The 24,469-nt window shown below is 40.8% G+C and overlaps 3 protein-coding genes across 4 annotated transcripts in view; all 3 read left to right on the forward strand.

Annotated features, from left to right (window-relative positions):
- Positions 1-1,210: 1,210 nt before the first annotated feature.
- Positions 1,211-8,527, forward strand: LOC118776970 (arginine/serine-rich coiled-coil protein 2-like). The gene is made up of 10 exons (XM_036527640.1): positions 1,211-1,318; positions 1,961-2,117; positions 2,637-2,677; positions 4,016-4,197; positions 4,723-4,875; positions 4,989-5,105; positions 5,237-5,319; positions 5,499-5,758; positions 6,117-6,206; positions 6,465-8,527. Exons 1-10 carry the CDS (start codon positions 1,313-1,315, stop codon positions 6,651-6,653), a joined length of 1,278 nt encoding a protein of 425 aa, XP_036383533.1. The 5' UTR covers positions 1,211-1,312; the 3' UTR covers positions 6,654-8,527.
- A 1,987-nt stretch (positions 8,528-10,514) lies between these two features.
- Positions 10,515-16,220, forward strand: zcchc8 (zinc finger, CCHC domain containing 8). The gene is made up of 14 exons (XM_036527119.1): positions 10,515-10,691; positions 11,584-11,626; positions 11,782-11,856; positions 11,965-12,067; positions 12,203-12,280; positions 12,404-12,507; positions 12,891-12,956; positions 13,046-13,106; positions 13,247-13,374; positions 13,673-13,815; positions 14,094-14,215; positions 14,540-14,626; positions 14,733-14,847; positions 15,326-16,220. Exons 1-14 carry the CDS (start codon positions 10,520-10,522, stop codon positions 16,102-16,104), a joined length of 2,076 nt encoding a protein of 691 aa, XP_036383012.1. The 5' UTR covers positions 10,515-10,519; the 3' UTR covers positions 16,105-16,220.
- Positions 16,221-20,407: 4,187 nt separating this feature from the next.
- Positions 20,408-24,469, forward strand: part of LOC118776004 (CAP-Gly domain-containing linker protein 1-like) — a 54,515-nt gene continuing 50,453 nt past the window's right edge. For both annotated transcript variants that reach the window (XM_036526018.1, XM_036526019.1), the window contains exon 1: positions 20,408-20,503. The gene's annotated coding sequence lies outside the window, so the exon portion shown is untranslated. The remainder of the gene's footprint in view (positions 20,504-24,469) is intronic.

Here is a 24,469-nt window from a genome sequence, read left to right on the forward strand (position 1 = left end):
ATTCCACAAAATATTTCAAACAGTTAAGATCCTGGTAGTAATTAACAAAAGAGTGACTCCTACATGAATAAATGTATTGCTAGATGGTTAATAGCTGCACGTTTCCAATGTGAAATACTGAAAAAAACACACTTCATACAATAGACCTTTTTTTGAAAAACAAACAACTATCTTGACACGGGATGCTACTAAACAACTAAATCAGTCATATTCTTATGAACACCAAGAACAATTGTGAAGGAAAACCTTCACCTGTTGCCCAAGTCTTTTTATGGTCAATTTGTTCAATGTTTAAGGATTGTTGTTTGGTTTTTTTCTCATCACTCAAGTTCATTTGAACAGGTTAATTGTTTAATTGTTTGTGATTGTCAATATGTGTGGTTTACTTGTGGACAACCAGCCCACTTGTTAACGAGCCACATTAAAGGCCGATTAAATAGAGGTGTGTGACTCACTTTGTCAACTCACTGGGTGCTCAGGCTGGTTCCTTTTGTTTTCAGTTTTTTTTTTTTTTTTGAACACTTACTGTTATTTTGTGAGGTTTCTCCATAACAATAAAGAAATTGCAATTTAAATACTAATGCACACCTTTTTGACAAATACTCGAGTTACCATGTATGTTACAGCGACAAGCAAAAAACGCATTGATGAAAGTATTGGCCATCCATGCAGAATCAGCCAGGGTGAGAGGTGGTATGTAGACTCTTTCACATTATGAAACGGATGACTTCATCACCATTTACCATAGTGTCTTAAAATGATATCGATTGGTTAGTAACATAATCATGCGAATTACCTGGAATTACCATCATTGCTATGCTTCAATGAATAGTAATAATCACAAACGTAAATGTAAGAGAGACATGGTGGAGGGTTATTTAATGGGTATACATAATTTTGATTCCGTTATCGCTGAAGTGGCATTATGTGTAAATAAAAGTAATATCAACTACTACTGAACTTTGCCAACTGTAATTTTTCTTTTCATGTAAATTGATTGGTATCCAACTCCAACTACCCAGCTATAAATAAATACTGTAGATAAAGCCAATAAGTTTGAAATTATATTTAACTACTGTATTTTGATGTCCATAAATGTTTTGCTAGCTACTAATAAGCGACAACACCCATAGGCTCTACGTTCTGCAGAACTCTTAGAAGAGGGCGTGGTTTACGACATCCCATGATGCATCACGGCAAACATCCGGGAACTAGATCTTGGATGGTTTGTGTTGGCGAAGTGGTTGTGAGGGAAGACGGTGAAGCGTGGAAGCCGTAAAATTAAGCGTTTAATTGTTTACAAGACTGTGATATGGCGGTATGTATGTGCCTTAATTCTTACGTCCAATTCACTCCATAGTGTTCTGTTTTTATATATGAAAATTACATGCATCAGAGTCGTGTTTTAACAAGATGGCGCGCGGGCAGCCATGTCGGGACTTAGAGTCTTGAATGCAGCTAACAGGCGAGCCGGTCATTCTTCGACTGTTACCTAATCGATTGTTTGCGTTGGTGTAATACGATGGATTAAGTGCGGTATTTATCATTGCCTTATGAGTTATGAAATTTGGTTTTTCACTGTGAGGGTTACTGCCGCCGCTAAAACTATATTTTGGTAGCTAGCGTATCCAGCTTTTGCGTCCAGCTAGTCTAGCAAGGTGGTCTAATTAATGTTGCTAGTCTAATTCGATGTATTGGTAATCGATAGTGGCGTGAGAAGGGGCTTCGCAGTAGTATAGTAAGATAATTTAGTTCCAGGGTATGTCTGACGTTAACAAGTAGCCCTCTGCGTGCCAGTTTGCTAACGTAATTCTTTAGGCTAATATTAGCTACTTCATATCTAACAGTAGCCGGATAAGATGGCTTTGTTGTCTTATTTTACAACTAGAGAACAAATTGACAGGACTGGTTTGTTGCTAGTTGATCAGTAAATTTGGCTTTACTTTGTTTATTTTCATAGGCTAGTGAAACCGTCGTAGACGAGCTGGGACCCAAACGATCGCCCTCTGAGACGGACAGAAGAAAGCAGGGCATGGAATCGTCAAAATCACCCAGAAGTTCTAAACACCATCACTCAAGATCAAGGTCGCGTTCTAGAGATCGAAAACGCAAATCAAGTAAGTTCAAATGTATCGTTATTACACAAAACGGCATTTACATGGCCGCTGTGTACACTATATTCATGTAAGATTGTAGTTATTTAAAAGAAATTACTTTGTGTAGCCAGGCATATTAGAAAGTAGAACCTTAAGTTCACCACGGCAATCGATGGGAAATTTCCCAGAAATTTTCTCCTACATACAGTATGCTGCTCTCCTGCTACCAGTTACCGATTTCATGGGTCAAATGATGTCTAGGTTGAGAGCAAAGGTTGCTTTGTGGATACTTGATAGGAAGTGCAGTTATATGTAATGCATATTTTTTGAAATAATTATCTTTGGGGTAAGGTCAGAGTGCAGCCATGCTTCCTCACATAGCTGAAAAAGTAAATCTGATTAAAAAGGTTGGAAAGCCCCATAGATACAGAAGATTGTGTTGCCCTAGGTTAAACTCGTAAAATATTCTTTGCCTTTTTTCTGTGTGACTGTGTAGAATGATGCATGTCCCAAGTTGATCTTTCTATTTTGTCATCGTAGCTGACAAGAAGCACAGACGAAGTCGGAGCAGGAGCAAAGAGGTAACTAGTCTTAGTTCGCCGCAGTCACTTAGGGCTAAAATCAGCTTGTTTCAACTAAATTGTAGTTGTCATTTTAATTGTAGTACATGGTAAGTACAGAGCCGTATTTAAGTTGGATGTCAGACTTAATGGGTAAGACAAGCATGACTGAGTGACATGAAAAAAATGTAAATGTTTTTCTTTTCATGTTTTCCATTTAAGACATGTCACCTTTAAATTGAGTACCATAGGGCAGCCATAGCTAAGTAGTCATTTTAGATGAAATATGCTTGTGTAGGAGCTTTTTTCCTTTTTTGTTAACTTCTGTGTGTAGATCACATGATAACATTTCTATAATAAATCATACTCAGCGTGCTAATGCACGAAGAGACTCTCTGAACTGAAGACGCTGCTGACAAAGATAGCAAAATTATATGCCTACTTCCTGGAAAGGTAACTACCACCATTCAAACTCATATTTGCCTTCTTAGAAAAGAAGTAACTTTTTGTTTTGCATAAAGACAAGTCAACACCTTTGTAGTAATTTCTAGCCGTTTTCAGATGTATCCAACCCAGACAGCTGCTGTCAGTAATGACCCGATTATTCATGATTAGTATATAGCATTTAACTGGATGCATGCCCTGCAACACAATGCATAATAAAATTTGACTAAAATAGAGTGTAGGCAATGGAGCCTTATACAGCTATAGTAGGAAAGAAAAAACTGCATCTCGGATTACGTGAGATGTGTGAAAAAAAAGCAGGTTAGCTTACCTTTTCCCTGAACTGAAATAAACTGCCCATGTACAGTATCGTTTACATTGCCCATAAAGAATAGGACAAGCAGGAAACTGGAGGATTGGTGGTGATTTACAGACCACTCATAAACAGCTGATGGATACCAGCATTGTATTTGAAGCAGCGTAGGAGTGTCTGTAAGATGACAAAGGTTCCTTGTTTCAAGTCAAGGATTTTGTGTTGAAATTATGTAGTTGTTGGTAACACTCAGGGGTAGCCATGCTGTGAAATACATTTAGTGCTTCACTGCAACCTGTTTTTATTGTTAAAGTGTAAGTGATGTCATAAGGATAAAGCCATGGTCAAGGTTTCACACGTGGAACAGAATGGGCAACGTTGGTGTTGAAGCCCATGGGTCCCTACCAACAAAAATGGAAAATTTTGTCTGATTTATTTCTGTTTGTGTCAAATGCCTGAAGTGCATAAGTTGTTTGGGGTGGGGGATTTTAAGAGGTGACCAGGAGTTGCTTCTTTACATGACTTGGCACACTTTTTAAAACTCTTACTAACTCTCTTTGTTGCACTATTTTCCTGAAAGAGCCACCTTCTTCTTAAAACAGGCACGGAGGAGGGACTCCGACAAGCCCTCTAAATCGCACAAGCCCGAGGAGTCGCACGAGCGGGATCAGGTGGAGAAAGGGCGGGAGAGGCTGTCGGCTGAGAACGGAGAGGAGAGGCACAGACGCAGAGACGGCAAGCCCTGCCGCGGCAGGAGCCACTCCAGATCGCGGTCACGAGAGAGGTGAGCACCGCCCCACACGGGGTGTGACAGCTTTGCTAAATTAAGGATACGTGGAAGTGTCCCTGTGTATTTTAGGCAGAGGTACAAGTATGGAAATGTTCAGTTTTCTACAGCACAGCAGCATTACTGTGTAGAAAGCAGTCAAATAATGTGTGAACATTCAGAATGAGCGAGAGTCAAAGGCCGTAACCTGTCCCAAAACAATCTTACTGAAAAGTTGACTGTTTAGACATTTTGCAAGCAACTTCCAATTTATGTGGTATAGCCACTTAGCATAGCCACTTTTGTTGGATGTGGACACATTTGTTGGATTTTGTGTTTGGCCGGATACTTTTGTGGCAATATTAATGTCCAGTATAGCTACATGCTTACTTAAAACTGGTTGTCATTGTTTGTATTTTCATGTGACATTTAAAACATATGTAACCATGACGTACAAATTTAACCTAATCACTTCTGCAAAGGAATATGGGTTGCATAAAGGCAAACGAGCGTTTTTATAATCTTTCATCTTTCGCACCTCAGGCGTCATCGCAGCAGAAGCAGAGATAAAAGACGGTCCCGTTCCCGAAGCCGGGATAGGCGGTCGAGGAGCCGGGACAGGAAGCGACGGGCTCGGAGTCGCTCAGGATCACGGAGCAAGCACAGGCACCGGAGCAAGAGCCGCAGCAAGAGCAAGTGAGTCCCCACCTGCCTATCGCTCTCTGTGAGCGTGCGCGTACGTGTGTGTGTGTGCGCGACGCCAGGCATGCTCGCCAGTGGCTGAATGCTGTTCTCTCTCTCTCTCTCAGGGAAAGGAAAAAGAGAAGCGAGAAAGTGCGCAGAAAGAGTCGCAGTCGATCCGTGAGTCCCCCAGCCTTCCGGGGCAGAAACACTGCCATGGACGCACAGGAAGCCCTGGCCAGAAGGTACTGCAGCTGCTTTAACTGAACCAAATTTCTGTTGAGCTAATATTTATCCTATTTGGCTGTGTGAGTCCAGTTTTGGACTTTAGCTGGGCTTAACTTGACTAGGCTTTAATTACTCTATATTTTACCAGATTGGAGAGGGCAAAGAAGCTACAGGAGCAGAAGGAGAAGGAGATGCTGGAGAAACAACAGCAGCAGCAGGAAATAGTCGCAGGTAAGAGATGCCTGAGGGTTATGCATAAACATTATTACATTTTTTTATGTGTAGGTCTGTCCAGTATCAAAGGGCAGTGTATACATAATTTTCATCTACGGAAGGAGAATCAGAAAAAGCATGTACAGAATTGTTTTGAACAGGCAAGTTTATTTATATCAGACCAATTTGGTTCACAGTGGCCGGTCCTCTCCTGTGTGACCCTGTGGTGGCAGCCAGCAGCAGTTCGGTATTAAACGTGGCGGCACTCCTGGCCTCGGGGACACAGGTCACACCTCAGATTGCCATGGCAGCTCAGATGGCAGCCCTGCAGGCCAAAACCCTAGCAGAGACCGGCATTGCTGTACCCAGCTACTACAACCCATCTGCAGTCAACCCCATGAAGTTTGCAGAGCAGGAGAAGAAGCGGAAGATGCTCTGGCAGGGGAAAAAAGAAGGGGTAAGGAGGGCACTTAATGTAGTTTACCTTTTTAACCTTGTTAGGCACAGCACAGAAAATAGTCTTGGGGAAAAGTGTCCAAGCAAGTGATGATTGTGAGCCTGAATTGTCAAACCTTTGTTTTATATTTTTTGTTTTTTAGAGCATGTGGAGTGCAGATGTGTTGAAATGTATTGCTTTGAAGTATTATTTTGAATTGTTAAATGTCTGTTTTCCTTAAAGTTCATGCTGAAGTTTAGTGTTGCAGTATTTTTAGCTTCACAGTACATAGGTTTTCTTAAGTGTAGTGTGTGCAGTATGAGTGTTTGATTATATGTGATGCATAAAAATGAGAGTGGTGGACACATTTTTGTTTAAGGACAAGTCACAGACAGCTGAGCTATGGGAAAAGCTGAACTTCGGAAATAAGGACCAAAATGTCAAATTCCGCAAGCTGATGGGCATTAAAGTAAGTTGTCATCTTACAGCGAGGAGCTACTTTTTACAGTCTGTGCTCTCCTTTCTAAGTAATGCCTCAATTTTGCACGGTATGCACGTATAGTTCTTATATAGCCGAGAGAACACATTTGTTGTGGCAGAGTCAAAACTCTTCAAATACTCAAAATGTAGCATCTCTATGTTACGGGCGTGGCAATTTCCCAAGTGTGTCACTCAATTAAATATATTCTTGTGCTTGACTTATTTACCCACTGACTTCCTTTTCTAGGGGGAAGAGGACGGCGGTGCTGCAGGCGTGATCAATGAGGAAGGTTTAAAAACCCTGCAGCAGCAGGAGGAAATGTTCAGAAACCTGGACGTCCAATATGAAATGGCCAGGTCTCAGACCCACACCCAGAGAGGAATGGGGCTGGGCTTTTCCTCGGCCTTCTCCTCTCGAGGGATGGACACTATATAACGTTGCACATTTTCCGTCTCTACGTAGCCTTTCCACAGCGCTGAGAACTGTTCAAGCTTTGTGTTCTGGTGTAAAAGTCTGTTTACTGAATAAAAAGCTAGTAGTCTAGCTTGCATGGATGCTGCATTGAATTTGTAACTTATTGGGAGAAACAATCTCACATCTCAAGTAATCTGTAAATAGGCGAGTGCTGATTTAGCCTCAGCAGTTGGATTCTGTACACCTTTTTAAAATGATGCAGTGGTTTCATATGGGCAGAGCCAGGGGATTGTACAGGGCTAGAGAATTGTAATGGCTATGTCCCCTGCTTTTTGTACTAAAATTGTATATATTTTCTTTTGTTTTAACATGAATGAAACATATAGATGTAAAGTGGACGGCTTCATTTGTTTCCATTTGAGTTCCAGTGGCATAAGCCAACTGAAAAAGTCATAGAATGTGTAGCATTTCATTGGAAGACCTTCGGCCCATTTAGTCCTTGCTTGAGGAATAAAGGAAGAGGGAGCATTATCTAGTGGGTTGGCTCTGTATTTCCACTAATGGCATGACTGCAAGAACCATAAAATGGCCTTTGTACGAGCTATATTTACTTAAATAAAGAATACAACCTTTGGTTTTCTGGATACACATTACTGCTGATTTTCCAGATCAATGTTTTTTCGTTTTTTTTTTTTTGCCTTTTCCACAATCATTGCTACCGTATGAAAATAACTGGATGGCAAAAGTGATATTTGGGTAATGTGTTAACTTCAGGTAGCTTTGTTTAGGCAATAACAAATATGCCCTGATTTAAATTTGTTTGCAGTAAGACAGCTGTATTTGTTAAGGCCTTATTACTCCATTTTAGGACATTAAGAGCTGATTTAATGTGCATCAGGACTGTCAACATTAATGCATTCTTTGTGCTATGCATTGAGACAATGTCGCCTTAATGTTAAAACAGGAACTGTTGATTTTTTTTTTTTTTACCTCACCATATTTGTTTTCCATAAGCACTGTCATCTCAAAAAAATATACAGCCAATGGTTAATAAAGCACACACGTTAGCATGGCATATCTACTACAGCAGTGCCTTGCGTAGCCTTTACTAAGACAATGGCTCAAAATGTAGACCAAATGTTCTAATTTTGATTGATGTATGGTAACAGAATATTGTTCTGAGTTCTGAAATGTAGTTTAATAGATTTTTGAGTATAATAGCTTTTAGAATAAGGTATAGTGTGTCCATATCCACCTAATCTGTCCAACCGAAGGAAAGTTAACTCATACATCACTAGGTATTTGTCCTAGATCCCTTTGGATTCTAAACAACGGTGACTAACCTGCCAATTCCGGAGGCAGAATTTGTCAGTGTCATTGTCAAGGGTCACTGCAAAAATGCTTTTGAAATTGGACCTGATTTGTGTATGATTTGTGAACACGTTTTTATTTCCCATCTGCTTATTAATTTGTATATGACATATTTTACACTTGACCCGAGGAAGTGATGGAATAGCTATTTTGCAGAACAAACTGCAGCTCTGCTAGTTTGTTGTAAAGTGCTTCTGGTGATATGACCGGAATAATCTGGGCAATCCTTGCTGAAGAGCTCCCTCAAATTTGCCTATGCTGTAACAGCATTATGTGAATCACACAGCCCAACAATAGCATTGACCCAATTCGAAAGGGATGTGTCTTTTCCATTCAGTCTATGGAGCCACATATGAGGTACTTGAGCCACAGGTTGACCACTCCTGCAATTACTAAAGTTGAAAGTTTTTCCATCAGTGCTTCTGTCGGCCCAAACTACAGTAGGAGTTGACAAGATGACTGCTTAGCTATCATGATATAAAGTTTAAACAGTTCTACCATCAATTGTGCTGTATGTATTTTTTGAGAGCACTAGCTTTACATTTTTCGTTACAAAGATTTTCATATGAAGAGTTCCAAGTTAGCAAATTATTTTGACAGCTTGAATATCTTTCTGTAAACAAGAAATAGACTTCAAATGTCTTAACGTACAATTTCAGGTGTTAGCTTGCTTTGGTTCTTTAAAACTGATTGCACTCAGTAATTCTGATCTAGAGGACTTGTCTGAAATTGTATAAGTTTTGGTTACTTCGTAATTTGTCAAAACTATGTATCAAACATTACACTTGAAGACAAGTATCCAAGTGTGTAAAGCCAAAGTATGACTAATAAAGAGGAGTTTACGTCACAACTGGATGAGTTTTGTGTTTTATTTCCTAGAGAAACAGAAATAGATTTCAATTAAAGGGCTGTTTATAAATCGTCTAGTTTGTACGCATACTTAATCCTACTATTGAAGAAATAATTTCAAAGTGTATTCATTACACGTTGAATTTTGTTTCTCTCAATCAATGCTCTTTAGCATTTGGTTGGTTTTAAAGACAACCAGTTGCAGATTTAGTTTTTTGTGCTGGAAATAACATAAAATAAATCAGTTCCTCTGGAGCAGTCAGACTGAGCAAGAGATTTGCTAAGAATCCAATGGGTGAAAGGAATGGGAAGCAGCAATTTATTGCAAAGTTCTGTGTTTGTTAAATTCAAACTGGAATTTTATAAAAACTTAAAGCCAAAGTATTTTCTACAATGGTACAATGGCAGCAGCCATTTGAGGCTCAAATCTTCAAATGTTTGACCTCTGCTGCCTAGATCAGGTACCCTAATTGGAATGGGATCGTGCCTCACAATCTCTAAAACAAGGAGCAGCACAGGGCACTGTATGTGGCCCATTCACATGGCTTGAGCTTCAAGCAGGCCTGTCAAATTGAACAACAGGACCTGCATGTGCTCTGCTCATCCACCTGAAGATTTAGGATGGTTGTTGAGATCGATGTGGTTGGGATAAAATACACTAAACGCAGACTGCAAAAAGCAAGCTTTACAAAAATCATCTTTTTTAAAACTTCTTACAATAAATTGATCTTTAAGTGGTTAGACAATGACAATGGCTGGACATGACTCATTGAAACGTCCTCTGTCAGATTTTTTTTAATCTGCTCCAAAGATTTTTTCAACCATTAACTAATAAATGGCTTGCATAAGCACAAACATTCACCATGTTGTATATGCATGTATCTTTTCTCCGTGTCGTGGGTGGGAGACTGGACGGAGGTGTTGGAATTTTACCATTTTCTATACAAGAAACAAAATAACCCCCTTCTCATCTCAACAGTATAAAATCTGGCAACGGGCGATTGATGTTAAATTGAATCGACTTCGAATGACTTTGTAATCGAAACAAGAATTATCTTGGCTTCTTTGTTAGGTTGGTTGAAGGTGAAAATCTGTAGCAGCTCTCAGAATGTTGTGTTATTGTGACATAAAAGGTAGATAACAATCAGTTGTTCGTTTCACATTATTCTTTGAGATGTAAGTAGCTAGCAAACTAGCTAATTCTTTTTTTTTTTTTTTGCAAAGTTTGCAACTTTGATCCTTAAAGTGGGCCTAAGTACATAGCCAGTTACATAGTCTATTAACGTGTAAACAACTGAGCCAGATTTTTATGAACCTGCTATATGAATGGGTATTTTCCCATTAAACGGCATTAATTCTACTACCATGTGTGAAAACAGTTTAAACCCTCAGACCACGTAATCGTGGTGTAGCTTGTTCTGACTTGAGTAGTTTTTAAAAGTATCCCACCCTTCACTACGGATAATGACTCTACACACTAATAAAGGCGTCATTGAGAAATTCATCCTTCCAGTGCTGCGTTTGCCCTCCAAGGTTGTTGAAAACTCCACCTATGGCGCCGAGGTTGTTTGAAAGATTACAGAGTTGTAGGATCTTCCACAACCAATCGACAATCTTGCGTGTGTCTACCTATGACCCCTGAACTCCGAACCAAGACACAGACAAAGATGGCGGAGGTTGATTTTGGTGACAGTGAGCTGTTCCAGCAGTTTGAAGAGGGCAGACCTGTACAGACCCATATTGTGTTTGAAGATGACAAAGAAGGTCCAGAGGAAATCACTGAGCTTCGAGAGAAGTTAGAGGAATGTGAAGAAACGATTAGCCGTCTGCAAGCAGAGAATATCCTTGTAGATGAAACCACTCGTTGTGTTTGAATGCTAGCGAGTATATGAAGCTGTAATCATTGCTGTTTAGCTACTTAACTGTCTTGCTGGGCAATATTCATGCATTTTGCCGAAGATAGTGTGAACTTAATACAATTGAAACCACAGGCTGTTTGATGGCAAAAATAGTTTTGCTGTCAGATTCACCTGGATTCGAGCATGGGTCGGGGCCTGTATCGCTAGCTTAGCTAGCCAGCCAGCTAGCCAGCTAATTCAAACGGGAAATCAAATCTCGCCGCTCACATAGCCATTGGTGAGAAGCCAGCTGTGTGTATTTTTCTCGCTAACGTTCGTGCCATGCGCTTGTCTGTCATCATATAACTCCCGTTCTCGTTTGTTGGCGTGTTACTACGATTTCATGTGCCAGTGGAAATCTGCTAGTTACCTGTGCTTCTGTGCAGCAAGCAAAGGTGTGTTTGCTGGCTAGCCAGTCTAGATTGCAATGTTTGCAACAATTAACGTCAGCTAGCTTGCTGTTGTGAATACAGTATGGAAATATGTAACCTATGTAAGTCGCTCTGGATAAGAGCGCCTGCTAAAATTCCAATAATGTTAATGTAATGTATGAATTGGAATTTTACTTTAAAGAACTCAGAATTTCATGAAAAAAACCGTCGGTGGATATTTCTTTATCCGTTTGCGTGGCCGCTTATGTGTTTTCACTTTCATTTCTCTACAATGACATTATACACCATGCTGTATTGTGCATTAGGTAGTTAGCCTGTGTAGCTAAGTAAGTCGGGTTCGATACGTTTGGATACGTTACATGGGTAGCCCATGCTTCGTCACGAGAATTGTGTTTTTGCAGTAATGTCTGGCATATAAGTATTCCCTAACAAGTTGTTCACATCAGGAGCTGAAGAGAAAATTGAATGTTTTGACACGACCAAGGTAAGTCAGTTCAAACTTCCTTACAAAACGAGACTTTTTTTCCGGAAAAAAGAAACTTCGAATGAAAAAATATTTCTATATTTCAGACAGCGTTCACTCAAGTGGGATTTTCCTAGAGTAAAACTGTAGTCCTCTAAGTGTCATTTCTTCTACAGTGGTATAAGCGTAGAAGATTCTAAATTGGATGGGCCACTGCTTCAGATACTTTATACAAACAATGACATCTCAAAGTAAGTAATATCTGTTTTTTTCTGAATTTTGGGAAAAGATTATGATATTCTTCCAAAAAGTAACACGTTGCAGACAGTTGATGTACACGTGTTTACATCTTTTGCCAGGCAGTGTCGGCAGGAGATTGAAGACAGCATCTGTGGTCTTATCCAGAAGCACATGCAACAGAAGAATGAAAAAGAAAAAGCCTCCTTTCATGTCAAGCCTCAAGTATGTCAGCTTTACAGTCCCTTTGCCAAACTAACCTGGCACATTGGCCTTCTCGTGAATAATGAAAACTTTTAGCTGGTATGAGTTCTGCTATGACTGAAAATTAGCTTGGATTTCTGCTTCCTTCCCACATAGACTTCAAGTTTCATTCTACAAGAGCACTGTAAAGTAAAAGCTTCAGACACCATCAAAAAGATCAAGGATGCTTTCAGTGTAAGTCTGCATGTTTGCAATGCCATGGAACTATGAAACAAGACTATTTACTGCAGCTTGGAATGCAAAATATCACTCTGACATGACATGGCAGTTCATGGGGTCATGTTGGTGTTCTTGCAGGTGGTTGGGAGTGTGCTGTATTTCACCAGCTTCTGTCTGGACAAACTAGGACAGCCCCTGCTGAATGAGAACCCCCAGCTGACTGAAGGATGGGAGATTCCTAAGTATCCTCAAGACACTGAGCATGGCCCCACCTGCACAGGATACTGGTGCCACCTTTTTAAGCTGTCCCTCACTTAGACATTTAGCAGAAGCTGCAACTTTGGGCACTGAGCCCAGGATACTGAGCATAGCCACTGAGCATCTGCATATATGCCTTCCTAGGGTCAGTTTTGTTTTTAGTAGGTGTGACTCTTGTGAGTTGGTGTCCACCACAGGTCAGTATGTGCAGAATGGAAGATTTGAGATCTGCCTTTATTCCTTTTGTGTTCGTTGTTGGAGCTGTGAGTCATTTACTGCCTGCTCTTGGGGCACATAAAACAAGCCAGGAAATGAAATTTCTCCACCAAGCCATCGTAAATGAGGTTCCTGAATCAATGTTGTCAAGATACCAACAGGTCTTCGGCCAGGTGATTGCTTCAGATGGACAAGAACTGCAAATCAAGGAGAAACGGTAAGCCACGCTAATTAACACTTATGTAAATATACCTCACATTGTAAGAGTAATGTTTAGCCTTGTTTAATTCATAACGTCACTGACAGACCCAAGCCCTGCTGCTTCAACTGTGGTTCAGAAGACCATCAACTGAGAGACTGCCCCAAGGTAAGCTACCATGGTTGCCACATGAATGGACATTAGTGGACCTACTGAATAGAACTATGTAACTGTATTGGTGAGCCCAGGAGCTGCATGACCATGTCAAATTGTTTCACTGCTAAGATAAAAGATGCTTTGGTTTGCAGCCAAAGGATATGGCTCGTATAAGTGAGAAGAGGAAGGAGTTTTCTGGAGGTAATAATCAAAGCAACCAGCGTTACCATGAAGAAGAGGTGGAGGAGCGTTTTGGGAAATATAAACCAGGAACAGTGAGGTAAGAATGTCCAGCATGAAATGTGTTGCAGGGCCCTGAAAAATAACAAGTGATGCATACACAGATAATTCATGTACATTTTATTTTTATGGTATTTTGTTATTAAACAAAATATGTTTATGTTAAATAAATAAATAAGTTATGACTGGAGCATTTTAGATGGGTCAGGTGATTATTTTGGGAGTTACTGAAATTGTTTGAAAATTCATGCAGAAATCTTAAAGAACCACGAATCACTGCACTGTGCCTTCACTCATAAAAGATTATTGAAAGAGAATTTTGTCATTTCTTTGACCAGTGAGGAGCTGCTTGATGCCCTGGGCATGGCAGCGAACTCCCTTCCACCCTTTGTCTACCGCATGCGGCAGCTGGGATACCCACCAGGCTGGCTGAAGGAGGCAGAGATGGAGAACTCTGGCCTGATGCTCTACGACGGAAAGGGTAAGGTCATAGCTGATGGGGGCTGTGGGGAGAAGTGCTATTTTGCACATTCTGTGGTGGCCAACGCTTGTCATAGACAGCCATACCACATTATGTATTAATTTCACTGTTACTCCAGTGATTGAATTGTTTAGTTATATTATTGAAATATTTGATTAAGTTATGCCGTAATATATTATTTTAGGGGTATGGTGGATAACTGGATTTTTATGGTTGTCTCATCCTGAAGGAATGGTTAATGCTTAATGATGTCTGTGCTATCATTTTTCCCCATTAAGTGTCAAGTGATGGAGAAATCACTGAGGATGAGAATTACCAGAGCCACAAAATCTCCTATGACGTGTCTAAGCTTGTAGACTTCCCTGGCTTCAATGTTTCTATCCCTGCTAATGTAAACGATGTAAGTGTTTATGTTTGAGGTTGTTTTTTTTTTTACAATTCTATTGTACTTCAGCAGCAGGGCTATAATGTTTCTGTAACAATGTAATGATAATGATAAATTGCTGAATGCCAGTATAGCGAGGCTTATTGCTGGTATAACCATGTCTTGCTTCCCTGAACTAGATCAGTGTAGGTTCGAGGGGTATAGTAACCAACCATTACACACTGTTACTTTGTAATATATTAATGTTTTATTAATGTATAATAAGGTGTTTAATATTTGGAATATTTTGCAAGTATTTGAGCCATATGATTTTGTGTTTGTGATTTGTCATTCTTTAAGGAGTGGAGGTTGTATGGGTCCATCCCAATGCAGCCAGACCAGTTGAAGCACAATTTTGCTGCCTATCTGTCCAGAAATTTCCCAGTGGTAGATATCTTTTTCCCATTTCACAATGAGGCATTTTTCTGCTTTAATCAACTTCATGGTATTTTTTTCTAATCACAGAATATTAATTTCTACAATTTACCAACAGCCTGGATCCAACTGCAACAAAAGAGCTCATGAATCAGATTCGACCCCCAGACATTCAAAGAAAAGAAGGTCTGATGTTGATGGTGCCAGGTGTTCAGACATGGATGTCGATTCAGGTACAGGTTTCTCCTCAAACTCATCAGCAATGAGCTGAAATGCATAGAAATTCAAATTCCACACAGGAAGACACATACTGGCTGAGCATACAGAAATGTACATTACTGTATATGTATTGCTTAGATAAACTATATTATGTCATCAAGAAGGGTTTGTAAAGAGTTCATAACAACATTATAATTTGATCTACAGAGAAGGCCCATGGATCCAGACCCTATTATTGGGTTTAGGTAGCGCAACATAGAAACAACTGTGGGATTTCAAATGAGCTCATGTTTTTTTCATTAAAAATAGATACATACTATATTAAAGGTAAGGGACAGCATGCTGACATAAGTGGAATTACCCGTTAATTTCCAGGTGATACTCTGTGTACAGAATGCTATGGGATGAGCTCTATGAAATGCACCCAGGTATTCTCCAGGAGTCCACACTGCCTCTCATTGTGTTTAACAATGTCTCTGTGTGTGTCTACAGGGTCAGAAACCCCACAAAGCTCCCGGAGCCCTGACAATTTTCAGTTCCAGCCACCACTTCCCCCTGGTTCGCCCTCCTTTGGCACACCCCCTCCCCTTCCACGCGGCACACCACCAGCCACTCCCACTCCACCACCCCTGCCCAAGGATACTCCTCCTGCAACACCCACCAATGGTTCCCCAGCCCTGCGTGGGCGGCTTTGCGACGAAATGGGGGAGGAGGACGGGCTGACCCTGGAGGAGCTGGAGGAGCAGCAGAGGCTGATCTGGGCAGCACTGGAGCGTGCAGACAATGGCACCAATAGTGACTCAGAGACGCCTGCTGCTGGTACTCCCCTTGTGAGCTCCTCTGGCGCCTCCACACCTGCTCGGATTGACACAGAGACAGAGGTGGAGATGGAGGGGGAAGAGGAGGAGGAGAGGTCTGAGAGGTCAGAGGAGGCCTCCAGCAGTGGTGAAGAACTTTGCAGGGTGGCACCGTCCACAGAAGATCATGTGGTAAATGATGATACTGGTATCCAGGATAAGTTTGAGCCACTGCAGCCACCAGATGCTGAAAGTACCCCCATCGCTGACAACCAGGACGCAAAGACTGAGATTTCAGACAGGGATGCTGAGAAGGTGATGGCCGTCCCTCACCGGAGTAAGTTTGCAGCGGGCATTATCCCATTCGAAGACACACCCGAGTACACAGATGTCGCTGAGGCCACGGGAATCTACCTCAGGATCCGAGACTTACTGAAGAGCTCGCCCCGAAATCAAGCCAAAAACAAAAAATGAAAACTGTCGTTTGAGACAAAACAGACAGAGATTTCCTTGCAAAACATACTTCTTTTTAACAGGCTTGTTGCTTCAGAACACTTTTTAATTAGTCTCCCGGAGTTAAAATGAGGGGTAAGAGCTTGAAGTCCTGTTCTTTGTAAAAATTTCTTTTAATTTTTCTTTTTTATACAAGACCTGATTTTTTTTTTCCCTGTGTTGAAGAGTGATGTTGTGCTGATCTCTAAGAAACATGAAAGGTTTTAAATTTGGAGGCTTTTTTCAGAAGTTGATGGATACTATATGTGATTAGTGCTTGTTTTGTCCTCATTACACAGAACTCTACTGGAACTTTGTAGATAGAGTATTAATCAGTATGCCGTTTTAGATGTTTAGATTTTATAAAGTTTCTTTCTTCCAGTCTTTTTCACTATGAATTTATATTCCCAGGGATTTTTACTCTATGGTCCATCAGGTATTTCTCAGTGTGGTTTTCAAACAGCACGGTGAGAATGTACTTTAAATGTTTGCTCATCCCACTGTTTTTTTTTTTTAATTGAATGCAAAAAATTATTTAACAAGTGAAATTTATGCTAACGCATTTTCTATTCTGGAGGACGTTAATCGTTTCACAAGTGTCTTGACATAATCATGTTGACATGACTGCTTCACTTCTACTTTCAGTATACCTTGTGTGTCTTGGCTCAATTCAAACTCTTTAAGGTGCACAGCATATAGGCTGCTATTTTAACTACATCACCATAAATAGTCGCGGTCAGCAAATAATTACTGCTTGGGAATTTTCTATGAAGTGCGTCTTGCTAAAGATGAAATTACCTCAGGCAAACACTAGGGGGTAGCAAATCGACTCTGCAGCCTAGTAACACAAGCAATTTTTAAACTCGCCTGATTTTTAAATGATCTGCCTTTTCTCTGTTTGAGGAACAAGGTAGACTTCCTTTTTGCTTTAAATGGATAAAGGGATGTTTTAAGAAATGTAATTTATAACTTCAGCATATCTGCATCTGTCAGTCTAAACCCTACAATTAAAATAAGTTGTGGGATGTGGACAAACTGGTAAATTTGATTTTTTTTAACCCCTTTCCAGCAGTTTGCCTTGTTAAAGAAACATCAGACACCTCATACCTCTGTTTTGTCTCCTTCAGCATCATGGGATGTACTGGTGTGGCAAATGAAGAGATTATTGCTACAGTGGGCATAGATTTGGATGCCATCCAATAATGCTTAATCTTCCTAATGCCAAGAAACGTATTAGTCTTCACACTTCAGAATGTACAGAATGAACACAGAATTTATTTATGAAAAAACAGTGTTTTTCAGAGTTAGTCACTGCCATAGGCCAAAAGCAAGATAAATACATTGAGGAACAAGACAATATAACTGGAATGGGCCATGATAACCTTACTGATTTCTGCTAGGTGTGTGTAGAAATAGCTTTAGCATTTCATTATGAGAGGCATTGTAGAGTATTATTAGATTTATGAAAATGCTATGAGGTAGTTAATGCTGTTTGACAGCAGCCTACCCAGGAGCTACATGGTATGAGATACTTTCTTCCCCCTCTGGAAAGTATCACCCCATTTCATTTTTGGCCACTACATAATAATGGTTAAGCCACACACTTAGTAAATTAAATAGCTAAGTAAACTACCTTGCAAAAGTGGGTTTTAAACTCAATTATTTTGTTCTTTTCTTGGGATGCTTTAGCAGTTTTCAGAAAATAAATGAAATGATGTTGCGGTCAGGCTGTGCATCAACAGTTTGATTTTCTGTTTTAAAAATCCTTGCATAAGGCAAGGTCACCATGTTCTTGGTTTCATTTTTGTGAGTGGATTGCTTTGGCAACAGTCAGCGTAAAAAGAAACACTGATTTTCTTTTTAGCTTAAGACTGGTCCTTTCAAAGGACGATCTTAAGATTTATTTTTGGACATATCCACCTCTGCCATTTTCTGCTTTGCTGAATTTGGATTAATACAGAATCCCTGGGTTTTGCTGTCAAAGGGGTTCTTGATCTGCTATAGCAAGTGGTTTCTTTGAAGTTAAGAAGTGGGTTGGACATCATCCAAAGACATAATGATTCATTCATTTATGTTTTATATTAGGTTCAGTGCCAATCTAATGACACTGCATTATCTCTGTTTATTTTGCTAGGAAATAATCTCTTCAGAGTGGAAGAAAATCGGGAGTTCCCACAGCAAAAGCTACTCTTGTTAAATGTTAGCCTGCCATTAGAAAAGCTGGACATACAGAAAAGAAATGTGGGCCTATATTCATCAGTATTCGAAGAATGTAAGAACGGACTTAACCCATGGTAAAATATGTACCTGTATGGCCCTTAGGAGTGTATTCCTGAGTAGCTCTTTCATAGATGATGGACGGTGGCATAGATGTCCCCACCTTTTGGTTTATTGCACCTCCTGAAACAGTACATTTGATTTCATATTTGCAAAACCTTTTCAATGGATCTAACTCACTCTGTGCATGGGATCTGGAAGGCCCAATTCAACCAAGACACTAATCAGGGAAGAGTAAGGTGGGAAATTAGAATTTCATTATCGAGTTTTGTGGTTGACTTTGTTTGTAGTAAGTTTTGACTGCTCTTGTGGCTTAAATGAATGTGTGTTAGATGTCTTCAGTATACACTTGTCTCTCATAGTTACAAACATACAGGTATTACATCAGCCCCTGTTGTGGAACTGTGTGGTGCAAACCATGTTTGTGCTGTAAGGTAACTATAAAACTTTAGAGTCTTACCTTTTGTGAGACATGCTTTTCAGTTTACTCTGGCATTTATCATCATATACAGGAGGGACCAGTGCTGGCCTGTAAAATACCTGCTACAGGACAGTTTACCCAAGATTTGATTAGGTTACAGTGAGGTGGTTATACTCCTTTAATTTTGTGTTTGCCTTTATGATTGAAACAATTGTGAGGTATCAGTGTTTAGCATTTCTCTGTCTTTAACTCTGTTTTGACCCACTCAGCTCATAAAACTACACAACAATCACTTAGTCCTTTCAATACAGAAAATTATTATTGAAATCACGAGTAAAGTCTTTTGGCATGACTTCCAAATCACTGAGTAAAGACAAACCCAACATTTGTTCTGACTTTTGCAAAGGGCGTTTCGCACCAGATGGTAAAAATCAAATCAAAACTCAGCTCAATTAGGTAAGTAACTTCTAAATCAAAATGCAGCCATCAATTCAAATTGAGGGTAGACCTGGTTCACATCTGATCAATGGGCGTGCATTTTTTTTTTTTTTTTAGGGATTTTGGTCTTTATTTTTGAATAGAGCAGATTTTGAAGACAGATTGAAAATGTGAAAATTCCACATGGTGCTCTGTGGAGAATCGGTACAGTGACAAACATGCTTGTACAATGCTTGTGTAAGAGTGTGCCGTCTTCATAATTTCTGCCAGCTTCCTGTCGGCTGTGGATAAATGATGAAACTGCTGGTGTGCCTACTGTACCAGAGGCGTGAGACAACCAGCTTGATAGATGGTATCCATGGAGACAGAAAAGGAGGGAGCCATGTCAGCTAAATGCTGCTTCTATTACAGACTGCCGCAGAGCAGAGATGACAATGTGCTTGGTGTGCTCTTCACTGCAAAGCGTTTTCTTCTAAGAAAAAAACAAAACAAAACCGGTATTAGGAGGGGTGTGGCACTTTCTTTTTGATCACATCCACATCATATTCCTTAATTTTGTAAAGATTTTAGATTCCCCCTAAAGAAAACAAAATGAATGCCTTGCTCCATGATTAAAAGGTTGATTCGATTCATTTGTCTTTTTTGTAATATTGGTTTCTCATAAAAGCACTATTCTAGATTGTTGCGATCCAGGACTGGACTCCCCTGTACACCCACTTAAACTTAATTTATGCAAAGTTTGACTATCATCTGAGTTCATTTGTCTGCAACATAAAAATCTGTTTGAAATTTCTGGACAAAATAGCAATGTAATCGTTGCCATCCTAATTCCTTATCCGTGCAGATTTACTTAACTGCAGTAATATTCAATCTTCATATCTTCACCGGTGAATCACAATTTAAGAAGCTGTTGTGTGGTGCATGTGCATGTTGTGTGGTGTACACAGAAAGTACATTGTTAAATAACGTTCATTGAGAACTGACAATTGAATTAACGTTGACAATTCAAATGGACGGACTGGGAAATTTCTGCAGTGAAACGAGCGGCCCGAGACTGAAGGTAGCGTTGGTGACGTCACCGCGCCAGCCGTCGGTTGTGCTGAGAACGTGAAGGCGTTGTGTTGCTAGCTAGGATAACCTGCAGGAAGACCGTAGACGAGCGGAACTGAAATCAGGAGAGTTCAACGAGAGACCGTGTCTGGCTTTTTCTACAAGAAAGCCGCTAATCAAAGAAAAATATTCCAGGTAAGGAGTGCGAGCTTTGCTGAGACAACGTTTGACCAGTTTTACTTTGAATTGACGCTGTTCTTTTTGAAGTGGATTGAGCCGTCAAGCCGCAAAGGAAAAGGGAGTTGCTGGGAGAATTGCTTAACCGGGGAAAGCGGCTATTCCTGGGGCCTCTACCAGCTTGCTGCGGGCAGTCAGTGCAAGTGTTCTCTGCAAGATTATGAGACATGATTTGTTGTTCATCAGCAGGCAAAGGAGACGGCGTACTCGCTTTTTATCTTTGCTGAATCTTACTCGCTAATAGGTTCTCTCTTGATAGCTGCCTAGCTAGGTCATGACATTGGAGCTGACAACTGCCTCACCGGTAACATCGCCACACCGGTAAGGTTAGGATTCTCTCATGCTCTGTAGATTTGGTAGTTAACTTAGCTAATCATGAAAACGCGGCAAATTGCTGGAAAGTTAGCCATGTGTCGCTAACTCGCTCGTTAACGTCACCTGTAAGTTTCGGTCAGTGACCCAAATCTGAAACGGTCAGATTTCTTCACGTCAGTGTTGAGTAGCTAGCTACTTAAGAGCGATAGTAGCAACACGGCGGCAAGTTTGCGCCACTTTGTAGCAAGCTAGTTATTGAACAAAATCCAATTTTAATTTCGCCGCGCTGCTAGCCAGCTAGCTGTGTACGGTTTAAGGTACGTAACGCTCGACTTGCTAGTTATTCCAATATATAACTCAGATTGTTTTTGGTAACGAATCGTTTTTGCTTGTGAGAAGATGATATCCAGATGTGCCACCTCACTACCGTGAACGAGTGAAACTCAAGTTCATCCGAAAACCGTCCAGCGTGTCAAGGTCTGACACGTGCTCGCAAATCTAACTCGGATTGCTAGCTAGCGACGTCTAGCATATGTTCAGGTAGCTTGGATAACTAGCTAGATACTAAGATTTTGTACTCAGAATATTTACATACATTTACAGTGATCTGCAGTGCTTCCCTTGTGATATATATCACACCGCCCTGAAGTGTGCAGCTAGCAACAAATTCTTAATGATGTGTTGTCTTTTTCATCTGACAAAGTATTTGATAGTGGGTTGATATGTCCTTACAAGTGACTAACATATTAGTTTGATTCGAAGAGGGAACACGGAAGGACAGAATGGCCGTTACATTTGCTGTGAGCCAACACCATATTTGATTTAGCGTTACATAACTAAAAAAACACTGCGGTACTGAAGTAAAGTTCCAGATTCAAACACGTTTAAAACTATGGTCGTACAGTTATACATGCCCATGCATTTTTCTGTTGTATTTATCAATGGGATGTTTACCAAAATATGTGAAGAAAAGAAGGTAACATATATTCACAAACAGTTACCAGGTTCCTATTGGCAAGAAAAATACCAACCACAAACGGGACATCAGACTGCCCGTTCCAGGATGGATACGTAAATGTATTGATTTTAAAGCGAATAAATGGTTTTCTGTAATGGACGTATGCATTTCAAATAGGAGGTCACTGCAGTGACACTAGTTTTACTTTCAGAAGGAAGTGTTTTTTTCTGTCCAACTGAAAGTGACACTGTTTAGGTGGTAAAGCTCACTCAGTGGTCTGAGGAGGTATGTAGAGCGTTCATTCTCTGAACCTCCAGAGTTGAACACGTGGTTTGTTGAAGTTTTGGAGACAACATAACATCTGTAGAAACTTGTGGTGTTTTCCTAAACTTTCTTCAAGCTCTGACATTTTGCGTTATTCCAAAGTTCACCCTGAAGCCCCACAGGTCATGCATTTTTTGGCATGACATGATATCATCATGTAATCAGTAGAGCCAAAGGAATGAGGGGCAAAGAAGTGTAAAGATTCCTTAAAATCATCATCATCCCAATAGTTGGCAATGTCATTATTGTTGTTAATGTCAGTTTTCAGTTACTGATTTGTTTTCCCTTATTCTTTGTCCTGGTGGGATCCTGAGATACCTCATTCTGCCTTGCTTTTCCAGTGGCTTCATGTAGCATACCAGCAGGTCAGTCAAGAGCAAGATTGCCACCACCTGTTTTGGGGAATGGTCTGGCAGTCCTTCTGTTCTTCAGAATTGACCATTGACCTTCAGGGCTGACCTCGATTTTACATTTCTGCGAGCAGCTAGGTCTTCATTGCCCCTCGCAGACTTTGTGGTCTGTACTGAAAGGCTGGCGGGAACATCACTCTGCTCCTTAGTGGTAACTGAGGCCGGGGCCCAGGGACATCATGCCCTGCCCCTCCTCTGCCAGGAGTCTCTCTCCTGTACCTGGCCCTCGAGCCAGCTTGTGCCGTCAAGCTCTGCAGCAGTAGGTGCGATGCCTCGCTCGGTTCCGCCAGCTGCCCTTGGAATAGGCTAGGTCTAATGACAAGTGCCAGGTGAAATGCACATTGGTGCAGTCAGAGCACTCAGAGTCAGGGCTGCAGAGGGATACTGGGTCAGGTTTCTGCAGGGTGCAGCAGCCCGGTTTCTCTGAGTGTCTTGCATAGCCTGCCTTATTATTCGCCCCTTACCAAGGTCTTATTGATCAGATATTTTAAGCATGCTAGATTCAGCAGCCTGCATCCCTGCAAGTAAGCAGCAGTCTTCAGATGTTGCTTTGGTATACCCTGTAGCTGTGCTCTTAGCCTGGGCAAAATATGCCATTGAACAGCTTGACATTACATAAGTGGACTCGACTGCCTTAGGCACTTGGTAAAATTCTATAGTTGCATTTAACTGTCGTCTCGTTTGGGTGGCTGACCAGTGTAGGTTTCCCCTTGTCCTGTTGGTACTGTTCTTTGATGGGCAGTGCCAGACCAGACAAAGCTTGCAAAACCATCAGAGCACATGGTGGATTGGTTGGTAATGCAGGCGGCTATGAGACACAGTATTGAGAACCCTAGACTCCTGAACAGAGGGTCAAGGCTTCAGATCCTCTAAGAGAAGTACTCCCCCAGAATAAGGGAAATTCAAACTCTTTTGATGAATTATTTTTGAAGTGTAAACCCTGCAAGTCATGTAGATGAACATGTAAGTAAAACAAAAACATTTTATAAAAACTGGTGTTGAATTTGATTCAGGGCTCATTGCATTGAAGTGTCACATGCAGATTAAAATTCATGTAGATTCAAAATCGTGGCATATGAACTGTTTAAGCCGCTTAGTACAGACAATGTTGTATTTATTTCTAGTAGTAAGAGAAATAAATTTCTAGTAGCAAGAGATAATGGTATCTTTAGTAAGAGATACCATTATCTCTTGATCTAATTGAAACAAGAGCTAGATTAGAGGATGGTAAAATTTCAGTTCTTGGGAAAAAGCCAAAGAGCTTTGTCTGTGATTAGTATTGTATTAAGTGCTTTTTAAATGCTGTGACCCCCCGCGTGTTTACAGCATTATAACAAACCACTCTGATCTGCTTAACACCGTATACAAACTGTTAGGTCTTGCAAACATTTGTGCATTTAGCAGCAAGAAGCCTGGATTGCTTTCTTGCACAGCATTTCACTAATTAGCCCAAATAATACAAACAGGCCATTTACTTAGTTGACAGTTATGATGATTGAATTTGTAGAAAACTTGGGTTGGATGAATTGTCTGAAACAAATGTATAAATGTATGTGGAACATTTTGGTTCCCAGATGTGCCCCTTACCAACAGTATTGCAGTTATGACTCTTTGGGGTGCTGCTGAGACAGAGGGGAAGAGATTCTGTATTGTACAGTCTCTTCCCATAGGACTCTTTATTTCTGTGACAGAGAAAGAGGAGAACTTCCCACTCGCCCCCAGAAGACGGGCCCCGTCTGCGCCCCACAGCTGAGCCGGAGCTTTAGCAGCCTGAGCACATGACCCTCTTCTCCAGAGGAGAGAGAAAACAAGGAGCGGTTTAGCCAGGCAGGAGTAAGTAGGGGGCCAGACCAGAGCAAGAGGCCGTTGTGATGTCAGGGCCACATGCAGGCTGACACTGAGGATGGTTTGGTGACG

Source organism: Megalops cyprinoides, chromosome 4, assembly GCF_013368585.1.
Source record: "Megalops cyprinoides isolate fMegCyp1 chromosome 4, fMegCyp1.pri, whole genome shotgun sequence".
Classification (NCBI taxonomy): Eukaryota; Metazoa; Chordata; class Actinopteri; order Elopiformes; family Megalopidae; genus Megalops; species Megalops cyprinoides.

Excerpts from the sequence above, each read along its gene's own strand:
- LOC118776970 (XM_036527640.1), top strand. Across the intron at positions 2,118-2,636 it reads AGATCGAAAACGCAAATCAA|CTGACAAGAAGCACAGACGA; the intron begins GTAAGTTCAAAT and ends TTGTCATCGTAG. Across the intron at positions 2,678-4,015 it reads GTCGGAGCAGGAGCAAAGAG|GCACGGAGGAGGGACTCCGA; the intron begins GTAACTAGTCTT and ends TTCTTAAAACAG.
- zcchc8 (XM_036527119.1), top strand. The coding sequence starts at position 10,520 with ATGGCGGAGGTTGATTTTGGTGACAGTGAGCTGTTCCAGCAGTTTGAA. Across the intron at positions 10,692-11,583 it reads TAGCCGTCTGCAAGCAGAGA|ATCAGGAGCTGAAGAGAAAA; the intron begins ATATCCTTGTAG and ends CAAGTTGTTCAC. Across the intron at positions 13,107-13,246 it reads AACTGAGAGACTGCCCCAAG|CCAAAGGATATGGCTCGTAT; the intron begins GTAAGCTACCAT and ends TTTGGTTTGCAG.